This window comes from Dasypus novemcinctus, chromosome 2 (assembly GCF_030445035.2).
Source record: "Dasypus novemcinctus isolate mDasNov1 chromosome 2, mDasNov1.1.hap2, whole genome shotgun sequence".
Lineage (NCBI taxonomy): Eukaryota > Metazoa > Chordata > Mammalia > Cingulata > Dasypodidae > Dasypus > Dasypus novemcinctus.
In genome coordinates, this window is record NC_080674.1 from 77,190,039 (window position 1) to 77,217,187 (window position 27,149).

The 27,149-nt window shown below is 41.5% G+C and overlaps 1 protein-coding gene across 1 annotated transcript in view; it reads left to right on the forward strand.

Annotated features, from left to right (window-relative positions):
* Window positions 1-27,149, forward strand: part of SV2C (synaptic vesicle glycoprotein 2C) — a 300,901-nt gene that overhangs the window by 144,780 nt on the left and 128,972 nt on the right. Inside the window, exons 3-4 of the mRNA XM_058275057.2 lie at window positions 8,140-8,320; window positions 23,270-23,421. Coding sequence (XP_058131040.1) covers window positions 8,140-8,320; window positions 23,270-23,421 — 333 coding nt within the window. The remainder of the gene's footprint in view (window positions 1-8,139; window positions 8,321-23,269; window positions 23,422-27,149) is intronic.

A 27,149-nucleotide genomic window follows, 5' to 3' on the forward strand; every position in this document is an offset into this window, starting at 1 on the left:
GATGTTGCTCCTGTGGAACTGAATTGGAGGTCTGCCCAGCTGAGGAAGGCTGGCCTTTGGAAGCTTCCAAGTGCCCTTCTGGCTCCTGGCTGTCCTGTTGAGAGCTCTGACTCTTCCAGGGCAGCCCCGACAGGCTCTTTGCATCTTTGCTAATAAATACTGACTCGCATTTCCTCCTCTCAAAAATGTATTAGACAAATACAAACTTTAAGTAAAATATTATATTAGAGAAATGTGTTTTAATGGAGCGCACAACAGCCTAAAAGTGCTTTTAAATTCTGCTAGGCATACAGATCACTTGGGGGTGTTGTTAAAATGCAGATTCTGAGTCAGGTCTTAGGGTCTGCATTTCTAACAAGCTCCCTGCTGGGGCTGATGCTGCTGGTCCAGCGATCATACTTTGGGGAGCAAAGATCTTAGAAGACCTGATTTTAGGTTCTGGTTTCTCAGTCTCAATTGTTCTATTTGTAAAAGGAGAGGCTTAGGACTAGGGTTCCTTTTAGGTCAGACCGTAAACAATATCATAAGGCATGGGGAACGGAGAAGGCTGATGTCTGCCAAGAGCATATCTCTGCCTTGGAGTTTTCTAGGACTCCACATTTTAACACTGTGGAGACTGAGCACAAACCAGGCAGGAAACGTAGTTTGTTTACTGACAGTCCCAGTGTGATTACCGTTTATTCACATTGTGACTTTTCTAACATTAAAATTTTGGCTTTAACTAGATCATACGCTCAACAAATGAATACCTAATTGTGGTATGTTTTTCTTAAATAAACAGGGGGTAAATAAGATTTCATTTTTTCCATAACATATCCAACGAAACAGTCTAATTACCAGTCGTAATCAACCATAGTCACAAAAGAGTATTACCTTTAAATCTTAAGTATATATATATTTTTTAAGATTTATTTATTTATTTATCACCCTCCTCCCCCGTTTGCCGCTTGCTTGCTGTCTGCTTTCTGTGTCCATCCGCTGCACGTTCTTCTGTGCTTATCTCCCTTTGTTCCCTCCATGGGCACAGGCCATCAGCTGTCTGTGGGCGTGGGCCAGCCTGCCTTCACAAGGAGGCCCTGGGAAGCAAGCCCAGTGCCTCCCATATGGTAGATGGGAGCCCAATCAATTGAGCCACATCTGCTCCCCCTTAAGTAAAATTTTAACCAGAATAAAAGTGAAAATAAAGGTTGATATTACACTTAAACTAAACCTGTCAGTTATGGAAGAATTTAATACCATCTTGAAATCTTTCTTACCCTTCGGATTCCCCTCAGGTGTTCCTTTTTCAGGAAACCTTCCCACAGTTAGAATTAGTAGCCACCTCCCACCCCTCTGCTCCTGTTACACCTCCATCAGAACACACACCACACAGGGAGCCTCCTTTCATTTTATGCCTGTTTGTCTCCCTCACTGAATGATGAGCTCCTTATGCCCTCATGGTAAAGTAGAAAGAAAATTTGGGGAACTTGGAGCACAGGTACATGAGTGTCTGTTGCAGCACTGTCCTTTACTGGTCAGGTGACCCCATGAGGCCGTGGAAGCTTTTGCCCTGGATGCCCCTCTCTGGAGAGTGGACATGATCAGATGGGGTTGCTGGGAGGTGTCTTAGTTTGCGAGAGTTGCTATGACAAATAACATACAATGGGGTAGCTTGTGCAACAGGAATTTATTATGTCATGGATTGGGAGGCTAAAAGTCCAAAATCAAGGTCTTGATAGGCCATTGTTTCTCCTGGAGACTGTGGGGTTCTGGTGCTGGCTTGCCACAATTCTTGGGGATCCTTGGCTTACATCTCTGTCTCCATCACATAACTTCTCCTGGCTTCTCCTCCTGCTCAGTCATCTGTCTATGTCTAAATTTCCTCTCTTTATAAGGACTTCAGTCATATGGATTAAACCCCACCCAGGTTCACTTTGGCTTCATCTAAATAGAATCTTCAAAGATCCTAATCCCAAATGAGTCCACACCCTTGCTCAACTTAACCCCTTCAAACATACTATTTACAAATGGGTTCACACCCACAAACAAGTGGATTAACACTCGAATGTGTCGTTGGTAGGCTCCATGATTCAATCCCCAACAGGAGGATTACATGACATGATATTCCGAAACTCTCTCCTGCCTCTCCTGGTTTAGAGGAGGTATAGGATAAAGATAAGTGACCTTTTTCCTTCTCTAAATTCAGGGATCATGGTTTATTTATCCTTGGGTTTCCAGTACTTTGGGAAAGTTATGTGTAGTGGGTGCTCAATAAATTCTTCAAATTTTAATTTCATATCCTCTAATTTAAGCCGGTTGGGGTGTCTTTATTTTAGGTATAAAAGTAATTTAAGATGAAAAAAAAACTGGTTTTGCCCTGATGGTTAATAGTGAATGCTTTTCTGAAATATATAAAATGTATTTTGAAGAAGTTATTAAAATTCTGACAGAGTATTTCTGGCTTGCTCAATTTGGAAATTCTAAACACAAGGGAAGAAAAGGTAAGTACTAAACAGGAAAAAAAAGATAATAATGGGAAAATGTAGGGTATCCATTTTTATATGTTTGTATGTATAAACTTTCTAGAAGAATTTTTTTTACTTGATAGTAATTATCTTTGGAAGTGAGTCCAGCAGGGGAGTGAGGGTGACTTTAATTTGATTTTATGTATTTTTATATGATTTGAATTTTTTGCATGTAGATATATTCCGTTTTTTAATATATTTTTAAAAGAATATATGGGGGGATTAAAGGATGGGCCTTTTTTTTTAACTCTTATATTTTAAAACCCTAATAAGTATTATTTTTAATGTCTTTTATTTTCAAGGGGCTATAAGCAGGAGATGCTACTGATAAATGGAGGACTTTCTGCCCCCTTATCAAGACACTAAGCTGTCTCCATCGTGGGAGTTTAGGTTCTTAGCTTGCTCAGCCTTTACTTTCCCAGATTTTTAAAGAATCTACCTGTGTGGGTGGTAGCCTGACAATGCTGCAGGTTGGGAGCAATTTAGCACCTGAATTGTGAACCTTTAAGATATTGGTTTCCAGCACTTCAGAAAGGCAGATTCTCCCTTGATGAGACAAGGCTGGAGAAGGGCAGCCATAAGGACTGTCGTTTCAAGCCCTGGCACGAGCATCATCCGCCACGGACCAGAAATGCAGGGGAACTTAGAGCAAGGGAGCCTGTCCTTTTTAGCAAGGGATTTGATTTTCACTTTCCCTGTCACTCCACCCATTTGTTTTCAGCAGTGACACCCCACCAGCCCCCACCCAGGGTCAGGACTGTGCCCCCTCTGGAGTGCTAAGGACTAGTTGGGGCAGGACAAGGCAGCGTTTCCCCCTAACTCCCTTCTATCACTTCCTGCCTCTAATTGTATGAGGGTGGTGCCCAGGGAGAAGGCATCTCAGAGACATTTGAGGGACTACTTTCCATTCTGGGCGGTACCACATCCGAGTGGTCTGGGCAAACCAGGGGGTATCACAGGAGGGCAGCCCGCGTTGTTTAAGGAATCATGACCACATCAGGCAGAAAACTGCTGATGACTGGGTTGGACCCACCACTCACTTTCCTGTGGTCAGACCACTGGCTTCTCTGTCCTTGAGTTTCCTCGCCAATGGGCTGGGCTTCCACAGCACTGACCCTGAAGGGCGCTTGTGGGGACTCGGTGAGTTAACTCTGGTAAAACACGTAAAACTGGTAAGTGCTCCACAGGTGCTAGCTTCCATTCATATTCTTGGGACCCCGCAGGGTTAGGGAAGGCACCTGTTGCCATGGAGCAGATTGCGACTGCTCCCCTAGGGAGGCTTCCTTTCTTCTGGTTGGGGAGGGATGGCGAGGGGGGAATTTTCATTCTTCCCCTTATATTTGTGTTTATTTCAGCTTGCTTCCTTCTGCCTTGGTTATTGGAAAGCCCCTCTCCCAGGCTGTAAACCCTGTCCCATCAGGAATCTGAAAGTCCGATATCCTCAGAGTCAGGCTGGTCAAAGGCATGTGAAAAGTGGTGGGTGATAACAGGGCGGAACAGAGACCCTGGTAAAGGGTGTGCCCCACAACACTCCTTCCAGACGCTCAGATTCCCTTTCTTTAAATGGAACCAAGTTGAGGTCAGGCAGGGGCACCAAGGTCCAGCTGGAGACCACTGCTCTATATCATCTGGTTCCCGTTTTCAGATAATAGATGCATAGCAGGAAGGCCAGGCCAGTATCCAAAATAATTAACAACAGCTATTGGCTGGGAATCAGAATCAGTAGCACCAGGCATGGTCCTGCTGTGCCAGATTTTAAGGGAAAAGCCAGGTACTCTTTCTGGAGGAGCCAGGTCAGTAGGACCTGGTGCATTCCAACAGAATTTTGGCCCTGAGAGAGGCCTTTGGGCCTTAGAGCAAGAGGAACACGATTTCACAGCTCAGCTTTGCCACATCTAGCTGTTAGAGCAGGTTACATAACCCTCTGAGCCACAGCTTCCTCATCTGTGAAATGGGTCAATAATACCAAGTTTGCAGGATTGTGGTGAGGATTAAATGAACGAGCCTGTGGAATATTCTTTGAAGAGCGCCCAGCATAAACAGGTGCTCTGTTAATAAAAGTAGCAGTGGTGGCTGTTGTTTACTGTTATCATTAATCAATAATAAATGGTTATTGATTGAATGCAGACAACTTGCCTTTGTGTTGCCCTTACTTTCTGTAGTAGAATAAGAGGTCTTGGGCTAATGTTACTCTCAGGGTTGCTGAGAAGGTTGCCATAAAGCTTAAAGGGACTGGGGAAGCTTTGTTCCTAGAGCTAGAGCTACAAGAAAGACCCCTTTCCCCACTGCCAATCTTAAGGTTGCAGCAGCCACAGGCAGCTGCTCCTGATTTATGGAAGCCCACTTTCTAATTTATGGACATTTTAAAAGACACAGACATTTACTGTGAATAAGCTTAGCTACTGGTTATTTTCATGAGAGGCATGTGTGGCAAACTTGAACCTTTTATGCTATAAATAAAAGACCCTGCATGTGCATTTCTCTGGGCAAATTTTGAAATTCTCTTGTCCTGTGCTGATACATTCTTTAAATCATCTTCTAGACAAATATTGAGTCCCATAATTTGAGTAGTCTTTATTGAGAAGGATTATTTGTGTACCATCAGTCATAGAACAGGGGAAAAAATATCCACACTCAAGCAAAGGAAAAACGCCCACCTGTTTTCCAGTATCCCAGTCTAAATAAAAATAACTTTTAATTGGTCTTGTTTTTCAATTGCTCCAACATTCGCCATTCACCATAGCCCTGTGTAGTTGGCTAAGCAAGGACTTATCTGCAAAGCAGGACTCATGTGTCATTGGTGTGAAAGCCTCAAGTCCTTGCCAAGCATTTTCCTTCTGGCTCTTGTATTGATTTTTTTTTAACACTTTTTTATTAAAGTTAATAGATCACAAAAGAACATTACATTAAAAAACATAAGAGGTTCCCATGTAACCCACTCCCCACCCCCCCACCCCCATCATGTTTGTAAATTGTATTTTTTTGAAGATATATACATCTCAAAAAATACATTAAAAAAACATAAGAGGTTCCCATATACCCCCCACCTCCCCACCCCTCTCCTCCCACACCAACAACCTCCCCCATCACTGCGGCACACTCATCACACTCAGTGAACCTTGTATTGATCTTTTAACTGTGTGTTAAGCAAACTAATTCAGGGGTGCATGTTTAAATAGGTCATTTCCAAACTAATCCAAAGCAATAAATAAACCACTATTTTATTAGCTTCTTAACTTGCTGTTGAATATCTTGAATGAACCTTTGAAAATGGACTGTTCAAATAATGTTTTGTGGGAAGCGGATTTGGCTCGATGGATAGAGCATCTGCCCACCATATGGGAGGTCCAGGGTTCAAACCTAGGGTCTCCTGACCCGTGTGATGAGCTGGTCCACCCACATGCAGTGCTGATGCGCGCAAGGAGTGCCATGCAGGGGTGTCCCCCGCATAGGGGAGCCCCACGTGCAAGTAGTGCACATTGTAAGGAGAGCTGCCCAGTGTGAAAAAAGTGCAGCCTGCCCAGGAGTGGCGCCACACACACGGAGAGCTGACACAGCAAGATGACGCAACAAAAAGAGACACAGATTCCTGGTGCCGCTGACAAGAATACAAGCAGACACAGAGGAACACACAGTGAATGGACACAGAGAGCAGAGGGGGAAGGGCGAGGGGGAAGGAGACAAAAATAAATAAAAAATAAATCTTTGAAAAAGAAAAAAAAGTGTTTTCGTTTTTCTTCACTAGCTAATCTCTAGCCTCATTGCAAGCAGGAAATGAAGGACAAGGCAAAGGGGTAAATAGCCTAAAAGTGTTAAGAGTGTGTCAGAATTTATTTTTGTAACTGTCCTGTAAGTTTGAATGTGTTTCAAAATAAGAAGTTCAAAAATAAAAGTGTACTGACATATAGAAAATCTGAAGAAAAAAAAAAAAGATAGTGTTTTGGTGAAGCCGGAGGTAAAAGCAGAAATGTATGTAAGATAAAGTAGCCACTTCTTTAACTTTACATTCCAGGTTTAACAAGCTTTCACTTATTAATTCTGCTTAGACACTGCACACCATTTTAGAAACCTTCCTGAGCTAACTTTTACCCTCCTAACATCATTTCCTCTTGAGAAAGATTCTGGGCAGGGTATGGGGGATTGAAGGGGAAGTGTTTGTTTTTTTAGAATAAGCAAGTAAATGAGAAAATTTAAGTATATACTCATGATGACACCAAGATACACATCTGTCTAACTCCTGATTTTCTACTTGTTTCCAGTATGTAAGCAAAGTTGGCCATGATAAGTTTGATATTTTTCTACATATCAATAGCTACGTGACTGGTCCTTAAACGTCTGCCTACAAGAAAGAGTCATCTTTTATGAACAGAGTTAGAGACTTTTAAAATGAGCTCTCATAAGCTTCTAGCACATTTCTCTGACTCCCAAGGAAGGTCCTGGACTTTCAGGAAAGCTTAGAAAGGAAGAATCAACAAAGTCCTCTAAAAGAGCCCTAACACAGCTCAGGAATTTGGTGCCTTGCCATTGGGCCCCACTTTGGAATTTATGCTCTCCCATATGACAGAGTTCAACTCAGTTGTGGTTTCCCTATACATAGCTTTTCTTCCCCTTCTATTTTTAACCTGTGATTAGTACTAGAGTTGATAGGTGTATGTCCAAAAGACTTAAATCTTTGGTCTGTCCATGTGCCAGTTGGGCCCTGAATCTCAACAGAGTTGGAACACCTACTGTCCAGCTCATTGGACTCACCCAGGACAACTAACAAGGAGATGATGATGGACAACGACCGTCCCAAGAAACTGAAAGAGTCTGCAACTGCAAGCAAGAGAGTCCCAGCCTTCTGCCCCATGGGATCTAATGCAATGACAGATACAGGCCATTATATATCTTGTCATAACTTACAAAATTGTGCAAGAGACTGTAAACTACAATGTAAACTAGAATCCACACTTAATCCACACTTAGTGGTAATGCTCCAAAATGTGTTCATCAATTGTAACAAATGTACCATACTAATGAAGAATGTTGTTAATATGGGAAAATATGGGAGGGCTAGGGAGCAGGGCATTTGGGAATCCCCTATAATTTTCATGTAACATTTATGTTATCTAAGTATCTTTTTTAAAAAAAAAGTATATTAACAAAATAAATAAAAGAGCCCTAAGACCATTGGTCCAAAATACTCTGAGAAGGAATTTAAAGCAGGCTGGGAGAATCAACTTTGAGAACCCTTGACTCAGTCTCCTATCTTGGCTTTGCCATGGTGCTAGGCAGGGCATAAAGACCAAAGAAGAACGCCAGGACTGTTCTGTGTGAAGACTTTTCAGGCTGTCCATTGTGTACCCATCCTCAGAAGACTGGGCTAGAACATTAGGGTTTTGTCTTCAAATGGATGAGATGTGCTGGTAGAGAAAATGTCTTCCCATCAGTCCTTGCAATTAGACATGGTGGCCAGAGGCAACCTGCATCTTTTAATTTCCAACCTGCAAGCTGACTAGTGCATTCAGAAGGACATATTTTAATGAAGTCTTTCCCATGCAAAATGCTGCAATGTGTTTTGTTTTTTGTTCATTCGCTGTTACCTGTGTCATTTACTCCCAATCTCTGATATGTTTCTGTTTTCTGTGTTTTGCAGGTAGCATAGTGTACCTCGGGATGATGGTGGGAGCATTCTTCTGGGGAGGACTGGCAGACAAAGTGGGAAGGAAGCAGTCTCTTCTGATTTGCTTGTCTGTCAATGGATTCTTTGCCTTCCTTTCATCATTTGTCCAAGGTTATGGCTTCTTTCTCTTCTGTCGCTTACTTTCTGGATTCGGGTAAGGTTTTCTCCTTCATATTTTATAGCAATGTGTTTATTTTTCATAGTTGGGCTCTCCACTTAGAGAACCCCATTACCAAGGAATTATCATAACACATCTCTTTCCCTATCTTTCTGTCAGCCTTGGAAATCCCAATGCTGGTTCTCGGAAATGTAATTACCCCTTTAAATCTGTAAGAGAAGGGAACATGTGACTATGTTCTTTTGATTGATTGTTCTAGTATTTCACTTCTAGGAAATGGGTATTGTTTTAAATGAAATGCTGTTTCTATGGCAGAACTCATTGATAAATGTATTTTTCTTCTAAAAATTTAAGCTAGAAATAGCTCTGGTCCCACCTTTTATGTACTAATTAAAATATCAAACTATTCAGTGATACACTTAAACCCAGGATTAAAGTGTCTCAAGTAAATGTTGCTTTATTGAGCTGTGTTAACTTAGCATTTTAATTAGGGAGAAAGCCTGCCTCTTTGAGATGTAACAGGTTCTTTTCATAGGTTCCTGACTTGAGTTGAATTAACAGAATTCGTGCTGTATTAACCAAGTGCAGTGCTTAGTATAGCCAATGGTATAGTCATTTTCCTTAAAGATCTTGAAGCATTTATTACTAAGTGAATTCACAATCTTATCAGGATGGTATGAGGAACTCTGTATTGATAAAGGAAAATAGACAAAAATGAGAAATTTCTGATGCATGCTTGAGAACTTTATTTTCATTAGAGACATTCTTTTTGAGGTGTCTACCATAAGAAGAATCTAAAGGAACACTATATAATGAAAAAATAAATCAAGAAAGTGAAGGAGACAGGGCTGGGCTATAAATGTGAGAAACATGTCAGTTGTGGTTGTCGCCGATGGGGTGTGTATGCAACAGAACATAGTTCACCAAAAGAAAAAGTCGGAGAACTAGTGTCTTTCTTAATGACATGTAGTAGTGTTTTAAAATTGGACCTAATATTAATGCAGGGGGAAAGACTGCATGAGCAGATTACTTCTTGAGTACAAAGATTTCTCTCTGTAGACTGGTCATCTTCATAATTCATTCAAAATATATTTAAAATTTGCATATCATTTTTCTCCTGCAAATTTTATACATATATCAAGATTGGTTGATTTACCTGACTTTCCTGGTGTTCTTTTTTATCTTCCTTTAGCTCTTCATATGCTACATTCTGCACATAATGGACATTTTGCAAACATTTAACTAACCTATACAAATTTAAGGACCTCTCCTTAGAGTGCAGATAGTACATTCTAGTAAAGCAACATAGTTGGAGAGTTTGGGAAGACATAAAAATATTTTGTCCTTGGGAAAAAAATATAAAAAATTATTTGCCTACTAGTGATGGAGAAAGGGGGCTTTTCCTCAGCAGAGAGAGTCCTCGGCGCCCAGACCTCCCCCTGAGATTGGGTTCACCCAGGGCTGACTTGGGAGGTACTTTGGATCATTGATTCAAGGACTGCAGCTGACCTCGAAGTTGAAGGAACTGAGATACACCTGAGGAAGAATAGGTGTTATTCAAGGCTATTTGTTAAAGAGCCTTCTCAGTGAAGGGGCCCACAGTATAAGACATTCTTGATACCAAGAACGGCCTCCTTCTCCTTTATATAACCTGCTTAATATCACTAGCAGGTTAACAGCTGGTCCCTGGACTTTCCAGTTCTCTCGTATGTGGTCTTCTCCAGGAAATTTCAAATATATCCACAGATGCAAAAGTATCTGTGTTCAAATTGTCATGGCCATTTTAGCTATCATTCTGGATTTTGGTGTGGTCAATTCAATTGACCTTAGAGAAAATGGCCATTGTGGTAGATACAAAATACTCCAGACCAATGGACTGTGCAGAAGCTAATTCAGGGGTGGTATTGCCTCAGGGAGAGCAGAGGGGCCCTTTTTCTGACTTTTGAATTTCAAGTCTAGCCTCTGAGGGCAACAGAAAAGACTCAGCATGGATGAGAGATTTGGGAGAAAACAGCCAGTGGGATTGCCCATCTCTGCCCTCCAGAGTAGATGGAGATTGGGGGTGATAAGGGGAAGTGAACCCAGCTTAGTGGCTGGTGACCCGGGCTGAGCCCACATGGCAAAATGTCCACAGAGTTCTGTGGGATCCAGATGATGAGGGGATCAGATAAATGAAGTTGTTAAGGAAAATGAAGGAAGTTTCCTTTCTTCCTCGCCTGAGCTTATATTACCCTCTCCATCTGCTTGGTTGAAGTGCTACCCCAATGACAGAGGCATTTCTCAGCAGCCCCCGGGTTTTTCTGGATGCCCTGCCTCTAAATATGGACAATCTCGGCCAAGTCTGTGTTCTCCAGTTCTATTCCAATCAAACTAAAAGAAATTTTAGCACCTGCTTCCTGCATCAAACCATGCTGAGCTTTTGCAGATAGAGACCAGCCCTTGCCTCAAGTTGCTTCCTGACTAATACTAGAGGGAAGATACAGACAGCTTTCCCATTCTCCACCTTCTAAGAAATATTAAATGCCAGGAGAGAGGTATCAACAAGGGGCTTGCAAAGCATGGAAGAAAGAGAAAACCACAACAAAACTGTGAATGAGAGACCAATTTCCACATCAAGGCTCTTCTTGTTTTTAAAGATGAGTAAGGGGGTGAAATAGTCCATAAACTTGGGTGAGTTTCAAACACAAAATGTTTAAACCCTTTTCACTCCCATTGCTTATGAACTCAGTACATTAGCAGCTGAAGTTTTCTATATTTCTTTTCTTATTTAAACTTTCCTTATGAAAACTTAAGCCACAGAGTTATGGCTTTCATTGTGGAAATCATAAAGAAGAGATGGTGTTTTATCTACTTAGTTAAGCAGCTTCCTCCATTCCAGCTCTAATCTGGTTTTGAAACTGAGGAAAACTAGACGATCGAGGAAATGAGTTTCCAAAACTTGGAGAATTTTCTTGTCATGGGCTTGTGGTGCTCAGACCTTCCGGGCGTTTTCTAGGAACTCTGCCCGTGTCATCCTTTCTGCCTCCAGGGCTCTTCTCCTAGATCCTCCGCACTCGTGTCCTCAGAAGTGCCTTTCCCGAGACCCCACTCTCAGTGACTCTTTCCATGATACCCTGTTTAGTCCTTCTATGTGTCAATGTCTCTCCTCCTCCAGCCTGTAACTTCCAGCTGGGCAGGGGCAGTCCATCTAGCTCTTCCTTCCATCTCTCTGCAGCAGCTGGTGCAGTGTCAGGACCCAGGGGGCCCCTTGGTACTGCCGTGTGCCCACCAGATTCACACATTGAATTTTAGAGCAGGAATAGAATTTCTGGGTCAATGAGGGGCAGTTCAAGACCCTCGTTTTTCAGACTGAGGTTCAGCCAGGAGTCCTTAGCCAGGACTTAGGTTACAATTACGTTGTTTTAAATAGCAAATCTATAAACAAGTGAACTCTACTTCCCAAATCCAAGGTTTAAAGTATCTTCGTGTTGACTTTATTGCAAATGGCATAATTTCTGAAATTAGCAGCACTGTGTAATATTCCTCATTCTGAATATAAAGGAGACTAGAAGGAGATTCTCTTTTAGACTGAGCTCTATCTGAGGTTTGTTATTTTCACTGTCTCTAAATGTGCTTTCCTCTTAATTCACCAGACCAACTCACGAGCATATCTTCTTAGAAACATAAATATGTCTAGCTGCCATATTCAGCCTGACTTTAAATATTTATTCAGTGCAAAGATTGATTTTCCTACTGGCGACAACACTGTTCTGCGGGAATGAGGAATAAGATACTTCCAATTACTCATCCATCTCTTAAGTGAATCTCACACCAAGTAACAGACATTTCCCTCCCCTCTTTTGTTACGGAAAATCAGAAAGATAGGAAATGGAGTTGGCACGACTGATTCATTTTCATTTGCCCCAGAATTAAATTATTTGTTTCCAGTCACTGTTAATTAGGGGAGTAATGCTTTGGAGGCTGGCAAAGTTAGAGTCAGGAATGTCACAGTGAGGGTCTGGCATCGCTAAGCATAAAGGTCAGTAGAAAAAAGCAATAGCAGCAGAAATCAAAATGAAATTTCAACGTGCCTGTGTAGTGTAAGAGAAAGAACAGTCATTTCTCCCTGTGCAAATGGTGCCTCCCAATTTACAATTGCCTTTCATTAACCACAGTAAATTATAGGAATGTGAATACCTTGGCTTTGAAGAAATGATCACCATTAGCTGGAGTTCTTCAAAGCACCTTATCTGTAGCATATCATTTTTTTCCACTTTTTTTTATAAACAGGCATGAAAAACATTATGCCTTTTTTAAATGAGGAAATTGAGGCCCTGAAAGATTAACTTAAATATTCAACAGACCCCCGGGTCTTCTGATTTTCAGTCTAATTCTAAACTATAAGGCTTCCTTTTCAAAGTAGTATTTCTTTTAAGGTAAGGTTTACTTTATCATATTGGAAAAATGCTGACTCATTTGAAATTTTCCAAGATTTTTAAAATTTGTTTTATCAAAGACCAATGTTGTACTTGTTTTGTGTCAGATGCTGAATTAAGCACTTTGGAAATACTCAATTGAATCTCATAATGACCTGATAGGAAGAAGCTATTTTTTATACCCATTTTATAGATGCAGAAACTGAGGCACAGAGAGGTTAAATAACTTCACACTTCGTAAGTGATATAGTCAGGTTTCATAGCTGGCATTCTGCTTGGGAGCCCATGCTCCTAACCATCAGGCTGTGCTGTGTCTTATACTCAACTGGAAATGTCTCTGATTTCATATGCCACAACACATGATACATGATAGGTGAAAAAAAAAAATTCACGTTTGAATGGACCAATTCAGTGATATTTTTGATCCCAGAGAAGTAGAATAGAAAGACCTTTCCCAAGAGTAAAATGGGGTGACAACTGGACTAGATTATCTTTAACCCCAAAATAATCTCAAACCCAAATTGTAATTAGTGGGAAAATGTTTTCTTAGACCCACACTGTCCAACTAACATGGCAACCATTAGCCACATGTTGATACTGAGCACTTGAAATGTGGCTAGTCCAAATTGAGATATGCTGTAGGTGTAAAACACATAGCACTAGATTTTGAATACAGCACTTATAAAAGAATGTAAAACGTAAAATTGCTCACTAACAATTTTTACATTGCTCATATGTTAAAATGATATTTTTGATATATTGAGTTAAATGACTATTAATTTCACCTTTTTTGGCATTTTTAATGTGGCTACTAGAAAAATTAAAATTACAATGTGCCTCGCATTATATTTCTATTGGATGGCAAGGCTTAGACAATGTCCTTTATAAGAATTTCCAACATAAATGTTGATCTTTTTGACACTTTATTTTCCAGTCTACCCTTTGGTGAAGGTACTATTGACATCAAGTCAAAAGGAATAGAGCAAAAGATCTTCCTGACGTGTAGTGTATAACTGTGAAAAATTAGCTATATACACTGTTTAGAATTGACTCATTGAGGCAGAATTTGTTTTCTTTGTAGCTGTATTCCCAGCAACTGGTGAAGCACCTGGCCCAGTTTGGCTGGATAAGTGGGTGGATAGAGGGATGATGGATGGATGGAAGGTTGGAGAGGGGGATGGATGCCTAGATGTATACAGAAAGTGATTAGGTAAGTCTACATGTTTTCATCGTCACGTCTTACCAGTTATATTAGTCAGCCAAAGGGATGCTGATGCAAATACCAGAAATCTGCTGGCTGTTAAAAAGGATATTTATTTGGGGTAGGAGCCTACAGATACCAGGCCATAAAGCATAAGTTACTTCCCTCATCAAAGTCTATTTTCACCTGTTGGAGCAAGATGGCTGCTGATGTCTGCAATAGTTCAGGCTTCCTGGGTTCCTCCCTTCCACGGTCTTGCTTCTCTCTGGGTTCAGGATTCCTCTCTTCCTAGGGCTGCCTTCTCTTTCCTTTGTGAGCTTACTTCCCAGGGCTCCAGCTTAAGGCTTCAGCATCAAATTCCAATATTGAAACTCCAACATCAAAAACTTTCAACTCTGTCCTTTGCCATATTTTTTATCTGTAAGTCCCCACCCACCAAGGGGGTGTGCCCTAATGATGTGGCCCAATCAAAGCCCTAATCATAACTCAGTCATTCCCAGGTACAGACCAGATTACAAACATAATCCAATATCTATTTTTGGAATTCATAATCATATCAAACTGCTACACCAGTTATCATAATGATCATTGCCATCTTGTGCTATAGGAATGCATTCTTCCATCTCTTCCAATAGCTAGATCATTTTTCCTGATGTTTTGTTTTGTTTAAAGATTTTTTAAATTTTGTTTTATTTATTTCTCTCCTTTTCCCTGTCTCCCTCCCCACCCCACCCCCACCCCACCCCCACAGTTGTCTGCTCTTTGTGTTCTTCTGTGTCCGCTTGCATTCTTGTCAGTGGTACCAGGAATCTGTGTCTCTTTTAGTTACACTGCTGCATCAGCTCTCTGTGTGTGCGGTGCCACCCTGGGCAGACTGGGCAGCTTTCCTTACAGGGCTCACTCCTTGCAAGTGGGGTTCCCCAATGCAGTGCTGATGTGTGCCAGCTCATCATACAGGTCAAGACACCCTGGGTTTGAACCCTGAACCTCCCATGTGGTAGGTGGACACTCTATCTGTTAAGCCAAATCCACTTCCCTTTCCTGATGTTTTGACTACACTATTTACCCCAGTGGCTCCACATCTACTTCTGTGGATACTTAAGCTTCTCAAGCTTTGGGGACTCACACACTGCCCCATTTCCCAATGGAAATGGGAAATGGAAGATTGAAGTAAAGAACTGTTGGACAATCACATAGTGAAATAAATTAGAATGAAATTATACTTTGTTACTTACCCACTGGCAAATTAAAGCAGAACAGAATTCTTCAGTAGAATCGCTCGTTGGGACAGAAGTCGTCCAACATTCCATAATTTCTCTCCTAAAAGTTCATCCTTCAAGCCGTTTTAAATAGAGTTACTCTTTTATCAGTAGCCTCCTTCTTTCATTGCAGAAACCTGAACCCCAACCCCACCTTTGACTGAATGGTATGCATAAATCATTATGATGAGGTACAGGCACAAACCCAATCCTCTACTGAGCAGCCTTTCTGAACTGGAGTAATATAAGGTGTGTCTGCGACCCCAGCAAGGCTTAGGCCACTCAGGCCTCCCAGGTTCTCAGTGAGGTTTGTGTGAGATTTGACTTATTTGGCATTCTCCTTCATCCTGCTATCATAGACTGATTTAACATCCAGGTCTTAAGTTCTGCAACAGAGGTGGCGCATTATCTGTAAAACTGACACAATCTTTGCCTTATACAATAGCCCACTTGCGAACTTGCCATAGGTTATTGGAGGCAAAAAAGTATGTTTCATGATATGTACCAGAGTCCCAGGACTGAGTCCTCAGCACACTGATTGAAGAATTGTGTCTGTGGTGTATGTGCATTGGGGGGAAGGGGTGTGTGGGGGCCTCTCAACTTATTTTAGGAATTTATTTTAATGCAGATTTTTTAGTTCCTTCATATTTCTGTAATTAAAGCTGTAGAAACTTAAAATTGAGATTACTTGGGGGAATAAACATAACTTTCAAATTCTAAATATCTGCGTTCTATTTCATTTGTGTAAATTCAGGTGTTCCTTTTTTTGGAACCTCTGTATATCTCTTACAGCAGTTTGATATGGTTATGAATTCCAGAAATCAATATTGGATTATGTTTGTAATCTGGTCTGTACCTGGGCATGATTGAGTTATGATTAGGGCTTTGACTGGGCCTCATCATTAGAGCGTTGAGTCCCCACCCCTTGGTGGATAAAAGGCATGGGAAAGGACAGAGTTGAGGGTTCTTAATGTCAGAGTTTTGATATTGGAGTTTGATGCTGAAGTCTTAAGCTGGAGCCCTGGTTAGAGAGACAGAGCCATTCACCTGATAGTCTACAGCTGACCTTGTGGAGAAAACAGAGGAGCTGAGCCCAGAGGAACCCACGAAGCCTGAACCCTCATAGACCGCAGCAGTCATCTTGCTCCAAATAGATTTTGGTGAGGGAAGTAACTTATGCTTTATGGCCTACCCCAAATAAATGCCCTTTATAAAAACCAACCAATTCCTGGTATTTTGCATCAGCACCCCTTTGGCTGACTAATACATCTGTATTTAAATTTTCATGGAGAAATAACACAGTGCTAAAAGCTAGCTAATCCTCCAACTATATCAAGTTGTCAATTATGATTCCCTCTGTGTCTCCTGTTACCAAGGATAATTAAGATTTTACCTTTTTTTGACAGCTAACAATATAGATTAATATCCAATCCTGAGAAAAATTCTGATCTAATTGCTTTATTTATGCAAATATTCCATCAAAAATGAACTTCAGGAAATTTCAGGGTTAACTAACTGATAATTACATAATGAACAAAAGTAAGTCTTCAGGTTAACTGGATTTATAGATGCGTTACTCATCAGGTAATGTACAAGTTGACCCATTTTATGCCTTATATTATGGATTTTTTAATATAAATTCCTTTCTGTGTTTAATTCATAGCTAGAGTTTTTCAGTGTTGGCACTATTGGTATTTTGAGTTGGGGCAGTCCTGTGCAATGTGGGATGTATAGCAGCAACGCTGGCCTCTACACACTTGATGCCAGGAGGCTCCCCCGTCCACATTGTGACAACTAAACATGTCTCCCTTGGAGGAGAAATTGCTCCTGATTTAGAACCACCCATACATGAGAATTTGAGCACCGCCATTTAAACATTGTTGTCATTTCACATATTCTCAGAAATCATATTTGAATATAATAAAAAATAAGGAAATGTACTAACCCTTCACACAAATATTGAGGGTGAATAGTAATGGGAACTTTTTTTGTTTGTCTGTTTTTTACCAATAAGATCAGTGGGGGGGGGGGGGGGGGGATGGCAGCTTTCTCTCATCTTTAACACTTATTGTAGGAACCCAATTGTATTTTAGAATGTGAAGACTCACTTTATCTCTTATCTAAATATATTTACTGATGGTTATTTCAGCATCTACAGCATTTTTCTGGAAGGCACATGGGTGTTTTAGAAGTGCCCTGGGAAGCTGCCCAGGCTTCTCCCTGGAAGGACCATCGGGGCCTCTGGTCAGCGGAATGATCATGGGAACTAAGACATAGAGTAACTCAGGCCCAAAGCTGCAGAGTCCGTAGGGGCTCCACTGCTGTCAGAACTTCCATTCCAGATTGACCCAGGAAGTAAGGTATTTGTTTCCATCCACTGGGGGATGTTTAAGTCATCAGAACAGATTTTTCCAGGAGGTTTGGCACACCGCATCATGACTGGGTAGTCTTTGCGCGATCCAGTTCTCTTAAATGAACACTGGGTGCATGTCCACTAAACCAGACTCTAAGGATTCAGAAATGAATTAGGATATAATCCCCACCTTCAGGGAACCTTCAGTGTAGTGTGAACAGTGTCGAAGCCCTCTGCTGGGCTCTGGAACACGGGTAAAGCTAACATCACAGCTCTGCTTAAGAATGTCATGGGGAGGCGAGGAGTAATGTTTTTCCCAAAGGAGAGGATCAGTCCACAATAAGAAAAACGAATGCTTGGATTGTTTCATAGGTCTCTGAGTCTGGAGAACTTTACAGAGGATTAAAATAGAATCTCTCAGTCTTCAGGCTTATTTTTCCCTTGGTATTAGAGTTCCTTGCAGTCTGCCTTACAAATGGATACTGACAGACATCCGTACAAAAATAACCACCTTAAAAAAAGAGAGAGGCATTAAATCAAAATAAGCTGGGTTGCTTATAAGTCCCTAAAATTTGACATTCTCTTTAAAATTACTGGTTTAAACTAACAGACAAGTCAACAGTTTTCAAACTGCAGTTTTAGCCACATCAAGCACATTTATCTCAGTCTAGAAGGACCTGGCATATCCTGGGAAGCAATTATGCCTTCACAAAGTGTGAGTTACAGCTCTTACATATCGAACGTCCAGAATCCTGGTGAAACATTAATTAGGATGTGAAAAGTCACATCCTTATATGCATTGAAAAGCAGAGTCATAAATTAGGGGCCTGGGTTCAAAGAAACAGATTTTTCAATAAGATGAAGAAGGGAGTAGCATTAAAGATTTGCAATATAGACTTTATTTTCCACTAAATTGTTATAACAAAACCATTTATAATCTGTTCAAAACATTGTTAAATTTTTTAAATGTATGTTTCAAGGGTTGTGTTCTTTTAACTCAGGTCTTTCCAAATTAAAGTTGCTTATCTTAAACTGCTGCTTAGGGGACCAGCTACTTGACACTCACTTGACCATTGTTTTCAGTGTTTCATGATCTCTGTTCAGTCATTAAAATCAAATAGAAGAAGGCAGGCTTGATGCAGAACTTTACAGCAATTTGTAAAGTTAGGCACACATCAAGAAAACTTCACGGAAGCGGACTTGACCCAATAGATAGGGCATCTGCCTACCACATGGGAGGTCCGCAGTTCAAACCCCGGGCCTCCTTGACCCATGTGGAGCTGGCCCATGCACAGTGCTGATGTGCGCAAGGAGTGCCCTGCCACACAGGGGTGTCCCCCGCGTAGGGGAGCCCCACGTGCAAGGAGTGCACCCCATAAGGAGAGCCACCCAGCACGAAAGAAAGTGCAGCCTGCCCAAGAATGGCACCACACACACAGAGAGCTGATGCAACAAGAAGATGCAACAAAAAGAAACACAGGGGAAATGGACTTGGCCCAGTGGTTAGGGCGTCCGTGTACCACATGGGAGGTCCGCGGTTCAAACCCCGGGCCTCCTTGACCCGTGTGGAGCTGGCCCATACTCAGTGCTGATGCGCGCAAGGAGTGCCGCACCACGCAAGGGTGTCCTCCACGTAGGGGAGCCCCACGCAAAAGGAGTGCGCCCGGTAAGGAGAGCCGCCCAGCACGAAAGAAAGTGCAGCCTGCCCAGGAATGGTGCCGCCCACACTTCCTGTGCCACTGACGGCAACAGAAGCAGACAAAGAAACAAGACGCAGCAAATAGACATAGAAAACAGACAACCGGGGGAGGGGAGGGGAATTAAATAAATAAAAATAAACCTTTAAAAAAAAAAAAAGAAACACAGATTCCCAGTGCCTCTGGTAAGGATAGAAGCGGTCACAGAAGAACACGCAGCAAATGGACACAGAGAGCAGACAACTGGAGGTGGGGGAAGGGGAGAGAAATAAATAAATAAATAAAATCTTTAAAAAAAAAAAACTTCAGTGAATGTTCCACTGCCTTGGGGGCATCTTCCCATAGAACAGCCCTTCTTCTTCCTTTCCTCCTAAGTGAGGAGAAGAGGCACAGGGAACATGACAACAAGAAGTTTGAAAGATTAAACCAAGGCCTTGCTTCTGAGGAGCACAGTCAACCTCTGAAAGAGGAATGTGTCTGACTTCAGAGGCTGCGCCAGCCGCTTTCTGAGGGATGTGGAGCCTTTGGCTCCCCAATGCCAAGCCTGCTGGAAGGGTGCAGACCTACCATCAGTCAATGATGTTGGCCTCACACAGTGTTTCTCAAAGTGGAGTCCGGAAGCCACCCCCCACAGAATAACCAGGACATGATAAGAATGCAGATTCCTAGACTGCAGAAACCAGACTCTCTGGGGTTAAGACCTAGTAAGATGCATTTTTCAAAAGTGCTGGAGATGATCCTTAGTTTAAGAATCCTTCATATGTTAAGTGCTTTGGAATTCATGGATGAGTTCTGTGGGCAGATCCTAGGCAGGTCTTCCAGATGTGGCTCCAGGGTCGCTGATTCCCAGCAGTACCAGAGACCATGGGGCCACAGAGCCCCTTTTGACTTGACTTTTGACAGCAGATTTAGAAAGGAACAAAGCAATGCCTGTCTGCCTTTCTCTCCCCAACACATTTCTAGCAAACATGCCCTGGTATTTGTCTTTCCTCACCCTGCTTCCTGCCTTGTTTTCTTATATCTCACTTGTTGCAGAGTTGACTATACTTGTTTAATTTAGGTATCTCTGAGTGCTTATGAATGAAGTATAAAATTTGCATGACTTCAGCAAGTCTCATTTCATCTGAAAGGATTCCTTTTCCTTCCACATAGTAGTTTTGTCATATTGAGCATGAGTGAGAAGTTGGCTATGATGTGACGGTTTAAAATGCAGTATTGGCCAAGTCTAAGGTGTCAACTTCAAAAGTCTGTTTACTGAAGACAGGGAGCAGAGGCCCAAGCCTGTCTGATCCTCTTCTTCCTTCTGCTGTCACCTTTGGAGCTACTCTAGGGTACAGTTTGAAACTGGTCTGGTCCTTGGGACTGCCCTGAGAAAGCACTGCTCTTGTATGTCTCTTGTGGTATTTGAAAAATAAATCTGTACAACCTGCAAAAATAAATAAACAAATTAATTAATTAAAAATAAAATAAAAAGAATCCTTCATAAATCATCAGGAAGTAGGTGGGCCAATTGGCCGAGTGCTGGAAAGGTGACATGTGAATAGTGTAGGCTGCCCCTGTACATGTGCCCTCTGCAACCCACCCCCAAGTATTGTCCCTGTGGCCCTGCTTCACTGCAGAGGCCACCCATGACAGAGAATGTCTGCAGTGCCATGTGTCCTCTGTGTTGTAGGTCCAAGGCCTGGCCCTGCTCTGCAGGTATTGCCGTTGAGCCCTAATGACCTCTACAGAATTGGACCACAGAGACCAGCTTGACTGGATGGAGTTAAAAGCAGAGCCTACCTCCAAAGACTAATAGCAAATGTGCCTTTCTCATGGGGTATTTTCTCTTGCCATTTGCTGCATTCAACTGATAGAAGCTACTGGCTCATTATCATTTGCTAGTTTCTGCTATTGTATTGCGGTTAACCCGTTCTTAGGAATTTCTGTCATGCTGTGAATGAATAGCCATGAGAAATTGGGTCTTTGAAAAAGGGGGAGATTTCGCAAAATGACTAAGAGGTGAGCAGTATGTGACTTTCGCTAAACAGAATATTTAAAATACTCAGCATTCGCTCTTTTTCTGCTGCTTTATCACCTATAATTTGAGCTACACAAAGACAGGGGCTATGTCTTATTCAGATTTGAATACTCAGAGCCTTGTAGAAATATAGTTGATGATTGGCTCTTAATAATTTGATTTTGTTTGTATGAATTAATCAATCAATCCGTGAACAGCGCTAGCTATCCACGGTGCGAGTGCTTCAAGAAGCCAGGCAGGAGAACTACAGGTATAGAGTCAACTCTGATGACCCACGAGATGTTTCTTGTTTAAGGGTTTGGTTGATGGACTTGGATCTGGTTAGCTACTCCTGTGAATAATGGTGCTAAGTCGCCATTTATTGCATTTGAAGTTAGATGGAGTTATACCTCTAGGGATTTTAGCCAGAACTACCGCATTCATAGCCCCAGAGAACAGGTATAAATGCTTTAATTACTGATTTTAAACTCTATTAATAGCAATTCTAAGAAACATATTGTGGCCCATTATACATAGATATGTATAAATATGTATATAATAGAAACAAAGTTTCCTGAAACAATAGTTATCTTTATTACTTCAGTTACACTTACATATTTTCATCTCTATTTCATTTTTAAAACGATGTTTAGAACTTACTACATTAATTCCACAGCCCACAGTTTGAAAAACACTGGCCTACGAGATATGCCCATGTCCAGCAATGGATAACTACTGCATTACATCAAGCAGGGGCAAACGCACAAAATGATGTCTTATTTTGACCAATTAGCTGCTACAGTGTGACCTTATAAATCCTGTGGTCCATTTGGTACATTCAGTGTGCTGCAAATATGGTCTTTCTCCAAATTGCATTTGTTAAGGTCACTGCCAATATTGTTTTATGTCAGAGGCTATAAAAATCAGTTATTGCTAAATGGATAAACATATGTTTACTGCTTGGCCTCAAATTTGTATGAAACAGCAATTTATCTTACAGAAATCTGAAAATTAACAAATCAGTACATACTTTTAAACATATATCACTAGATATTATTTCCACAACCTGCTTATGTTGTTACACATCCTATTGTTATTGTTATTGTTGTTATTTAAAGAATTCACAGTTGCTTGAAAGGATAATAAGCAATGTTTTTCCAAACTACCTTGCTCTTTGGGGGCAGTGCTTGTAAAATGTTGGAGTCAATGCCTATTGGAAATTCGGATGAAATATATGGCCGATCTCCCTAGAACAAACAAGTTTTTTATTTCATGAACCCTCATTTGAGGACCTCTAACCTAGGGTGTCTGAGAAGTCGTCACTGTTTGTGTTAGCTTTCCAGAACTGAGACAACAGCTCTTATAACTAGCCCTGAATGGAAGGAAGTATCATACTCCATTCTATTGGTATCTAAACCAGCAGCTCCTTGTTTGATTTATCAGTGCCTCTTTTACATTATATTCATTCAACAGTGATGTCTGCTAGATTGGGACCCAAGAGGATCAGGAAACCGACCCCAAAGGTCCTTTGTTTGTTGACACATCAGTCTGACTAGCAGGACCAGCTGCTATGGGGTAGTAGTGAATGAGTACTGATTGCAGGCAGTCCCACAGAGCTGTTTAAAGCTATTTTCCAAGGCACTACTTCATAGGAGACACATTACAGTATAATTTTTAAGGGGTTAATTAATAGTCACTAAATTATACCAAATTACTGTAATTTTAAAATAAACATTGTGCAAAACATTCAGCACTGAGCAGAAAGCCCATCTGAAGCTCAGGCTAGGTCTTATAAACCATGTGAGTAGCTCACTGCTGCCACCTTTTGGCACTATATCTTAATTGCAGGTCCAAGTTCTTGGAAGGATAATAAACCTGTTTTAAACATGAAGACCATGATATTAAAGTTATAAGATGATAGAACGTATACATTCCACATTATGTTGAGCTTTAGAAGTTCTCTGCAGTGAGCATGTGTTAAACTTGTTTGGGCTCTGCCCCTTCCATCTCACTCTGGCTGTTTGGGTCTCAAGTTCATGTGTTCTCTTTACCTCTTGATAGGATTGGAGGAGCCATTCCCACTGTTTTCTCCTACTTTGCTGAAGTGCTGGCCCGGGAGAAGCGGGGTGAGCATCTGAGCTGGCTCTGCATGTTCTGGATGATCGGTGGCATCTATGCCTCTGCCATGGCCTGGGCCATCATCCCACACTACGGTAAGGGGCTGGTCCTGCAGCACCAGGTAGCCACCTCATTTTCCTTCTGCCTCCATGCCCATCCCTTTCCTCTCTTGTAAGTGCTGGTGTTAGAACATCACTCTCATCATCATACTTCTCCCTTTCATATTTTCCAGGGATTTCTTTTACCTATACAGATATTTATATCAGGTAAGATTGTGTCAATAGTCCTTTTGGAAATATTATTGCCTTTTTCTATTTTTTAAAGCCACTCTCATTCTTTTCCTATGTACTATCAACTCTGGAGTCCCCACCTAAGTGGAGGTGAGAGGATACACAGTTCTGAATCAGCATATTAAGCAACAAGATTTATATTTGTTTGGGGGACTGTCAGACCCACCAGGCACATGCAGATGCTATATTCACTGTTTCTGGTCCCAGTCCAGAGCTCAGCCCATGTCAGCCCCACCTCTTCTGGCAGCGCTGAACTGGAATGGGGGTGGGAAGAAGCCTATCTTCTCATGGACAATCAGGTTGCAGAACTTAAGAGGTAGCTTCCCAGTCCTCGTCCCCATGTTCCCTCCCAGTTTCTCCTAGTCACTTCCTGTTCCTGTGTTGATTTGCCAGTTTTCACCCCCAGAGGGGACTCCACATTAACAGCCTTTCCTTCACCACACACACAAAAAAAATTTTTTAATTAAATTAATTTTTTTTAAAAGCCACCTGGTACTTCACCAACCCCCAGTAGTGAAATGTAGGGAGCAGGTGATAGAACCCAGGGATAGAATTCAATACATAAGGGCAGTGGCAAGAGGTATTCAGGTTACTTTTTTATATATATACATATACATAAATGGGCTGAAGTTTGCAAACTGTAAATATTGTGTAAATTAAAATCACATGTGAGGGGAGCAGATGTAGCTCAGTGGTTGAGTGCCTGCTTCCCATGTATGACGTCCTGGGTTCAATCCCTGGTACTTCCCTAAAAAAAAAAAAGTTAGATTTCAAAAACTCACGTTTTGCTCATTTTCTATTTGTTCTGCTTTTGTTTTACATTTTCTATTCTGCTTTTGTTTTAGAAGAGAGCAATTTTCTATCATAAAAAATAGTTCTGATAGGGAACTACCTTAGCAAACATGCCTAATTGTTAAAATCAAAGTAGTTTTTTGATGCATTGTATTTGTTTTACCATACTGAGTTACAAAATTCATGTTGTCATGTTCTTCCCTTGGATAGACCTAAAATGTTACGAGAAAACCACAACTGTATTTAGCAACAACAACAAAAATTAAATGTAAGGAATTGGATTCTTGGCCTGAAAAAAACTTGTTTGCCAAACATTTAAGTTGTGTTTGGGGTACAAGCTCTAGTGATGAGTGTCTTGTTTGTAGGCTCTTTGGTCTCTTTTGGTCACAAACAAGCAGTTCTTCCTATCCGTGTGACGCTTGTCTTCTGCCACCATCTGAGGAATAAAAGGAGGTTCTTCTCTTTCATCTGAGACCTGAGGACCTCAGAACCTTCCTCTGTCTAATCCATGCCTTGCTCAACTTGCTGTTTCAAATGGAGAAGCGACTTAGCTGCCATGTAAGGAATTAATTATTAGGAACTATGTATAAGGAGGCAAAAAAGGAAATGAGAACTTGGACAGAGTCCAGTCTTACCCAGCATGGCTCCCAGATTAGCCACTAGCCCAGACAAAGCCTTCGTGCAAATTAACATGAGACGCCCCCTCCAGCGGATGCAGTACTCACCCCCGCATCACAGCATTAGCTGGATTTCAGTCCCACCCTTCCGGCTAGTCTTGTTCTTTGTCTCTGCCTCTGTGCACAGCTCCTTGGCTTGGCCAGATTTGCTCTCCATAGCTCCTTGATGCCCTAGGTTTATGGCTGTCTTTTTACTGATCCTCCTTCAGTCGTATCTCTCAGAATCTCTCCTGCTGGCCTTGCTGAGCTCAAAACCCAGATTGGCTTTTCAGTCTGCATCTTTGCACCAAGCCTAGGCGGGTTTGTTTTTTATTTTGTATTTTCATCCCTCAGTCTCCTGCCTTTCACACCTCCCTGCCCTCTAACCATGGATGGCTCCAGGTTTTCTCTCTTGCCTTGCCACCTGTCGTCGGCAGCTGACCCTGGAAGAATTAGCATGATTCTCACTTTTACTTTTCTCAAGTACACATATGTCTTGTTTATAAACCAAAAAGGCTACTTAATCTATATATACCTGGAAAGAGGAAAGATCTGTGAATCATGAACAATGCATGAGAAGTTACTGAAACAACATCACATAATAAACCTAAATATAGCTGAGAAGGCTGATATTAAATTTTATGTTGATGGAACCTTGAGAAATAATGAGCTGATGAAGAAATCAGTAACATAGAATATTAAAACCTTAGGCCCATGTTTATTGAAGGGTTTCCATAGCCAGAAGGTTGACATAAAGCAACAAATTGTTTCGATCAATCCAGTCTATTCATCAGAATTAAGTAGAGATTTTTAAAATCATTGTTATGATCTTTTTAAAATTGAGCTGTAATTCATGTAACATAAAACTTTGTTAGGCTCTTGCAACTTGTCGAGTTTTAATTTTTTCAAACAAAATTGATTTTTAAAAATCCCAGGCCAAGGCTTCTGGGGCCATGATGCTATTATTTATCTTGATCTGGGTAGGGCTTCTCAGGGGGTTCAGTTGCAAAGAGTAATCAAGCTGGGTAGTTAAAAGTTTTGCACATCTCTATATCAATGCTCATTTTTTCATAAGCAGTTTTTAATAAAAGTGCCCTGTCTCCCTCACCCCCTAAAACACCCATGCTTAGATCTCTTCCCAGATCAATTGAATAAGATCCTCTGTGGCTGGAGACCAGGTATCAATAATTTTTTAAAGTCCCCAGATAGTTCTAACATCCAGTCAGGTTTGAGATTCTTCAGTTGCTTTCCCACCTGGTAGGTGAGCTCAGAAGCCTGTATGTATGCTGGCCTCTTAGGACTTCATGATATAAATGGAAGGCTGTGAATGCGAGGAAAGAGAAGAGTGAGACTTAACCTGCAAGGTTTTGTACATTTTCTTGTTTAATCAGCGTTTGAGCCGCAGTACCGCAGACCTTGTCCAGGCTAAAGTGCATGCTCACCCATCCAGTTTAGAATCAACTTAAAAACCACCACAGGCATCTAGACAGTGTTGGGGGAAGGGATGCGAGTTACCACCTCCAGGGGAGGGGTCCTACCACATCTGCTCGGGACACAGGGGAAGGAATGGGCAGGCAGACCACTATCTGCTAGGACATGTGTTCATGACAAGAAGCCCCAAGGGCAGAGTCAGCCCGCATGCATCATCCATCCCAGGTGCCAGGCTGACGGATTTCAAGCACAGGGTTTATTTGTGGGTCACAGGAAAGGCCTCACTCAGACTGCCCCCTTCCATGAGATAACTGTTCTTTTCCATGACACATATTTTTATTTTACTTAAAATAGACAAGAGGTTAAAAGTCTATCCACTTTCCCCATAGCCTCTGGAAAAAAAGCATTATATTTTCCCCGTGAAATTCCATGTTGTATAAATGAAGCTGCAGCCCATAGAAACAACAAGAACGTGAAGTTCATGTGCCTCCATCCTCTTGTATTCAGGAGACCTTTGAGTACCACCTGGACAGCAGCATATTGAGTTTTCACCTGGTATGGTAGAAATGTGTGAACTTAAAGTCACTGAGGAGCGGCAGTAACTCTGTGGTTGAGTGCCTGCTTCCCATGAACAAGGTCCTGGGTTCAATTCCT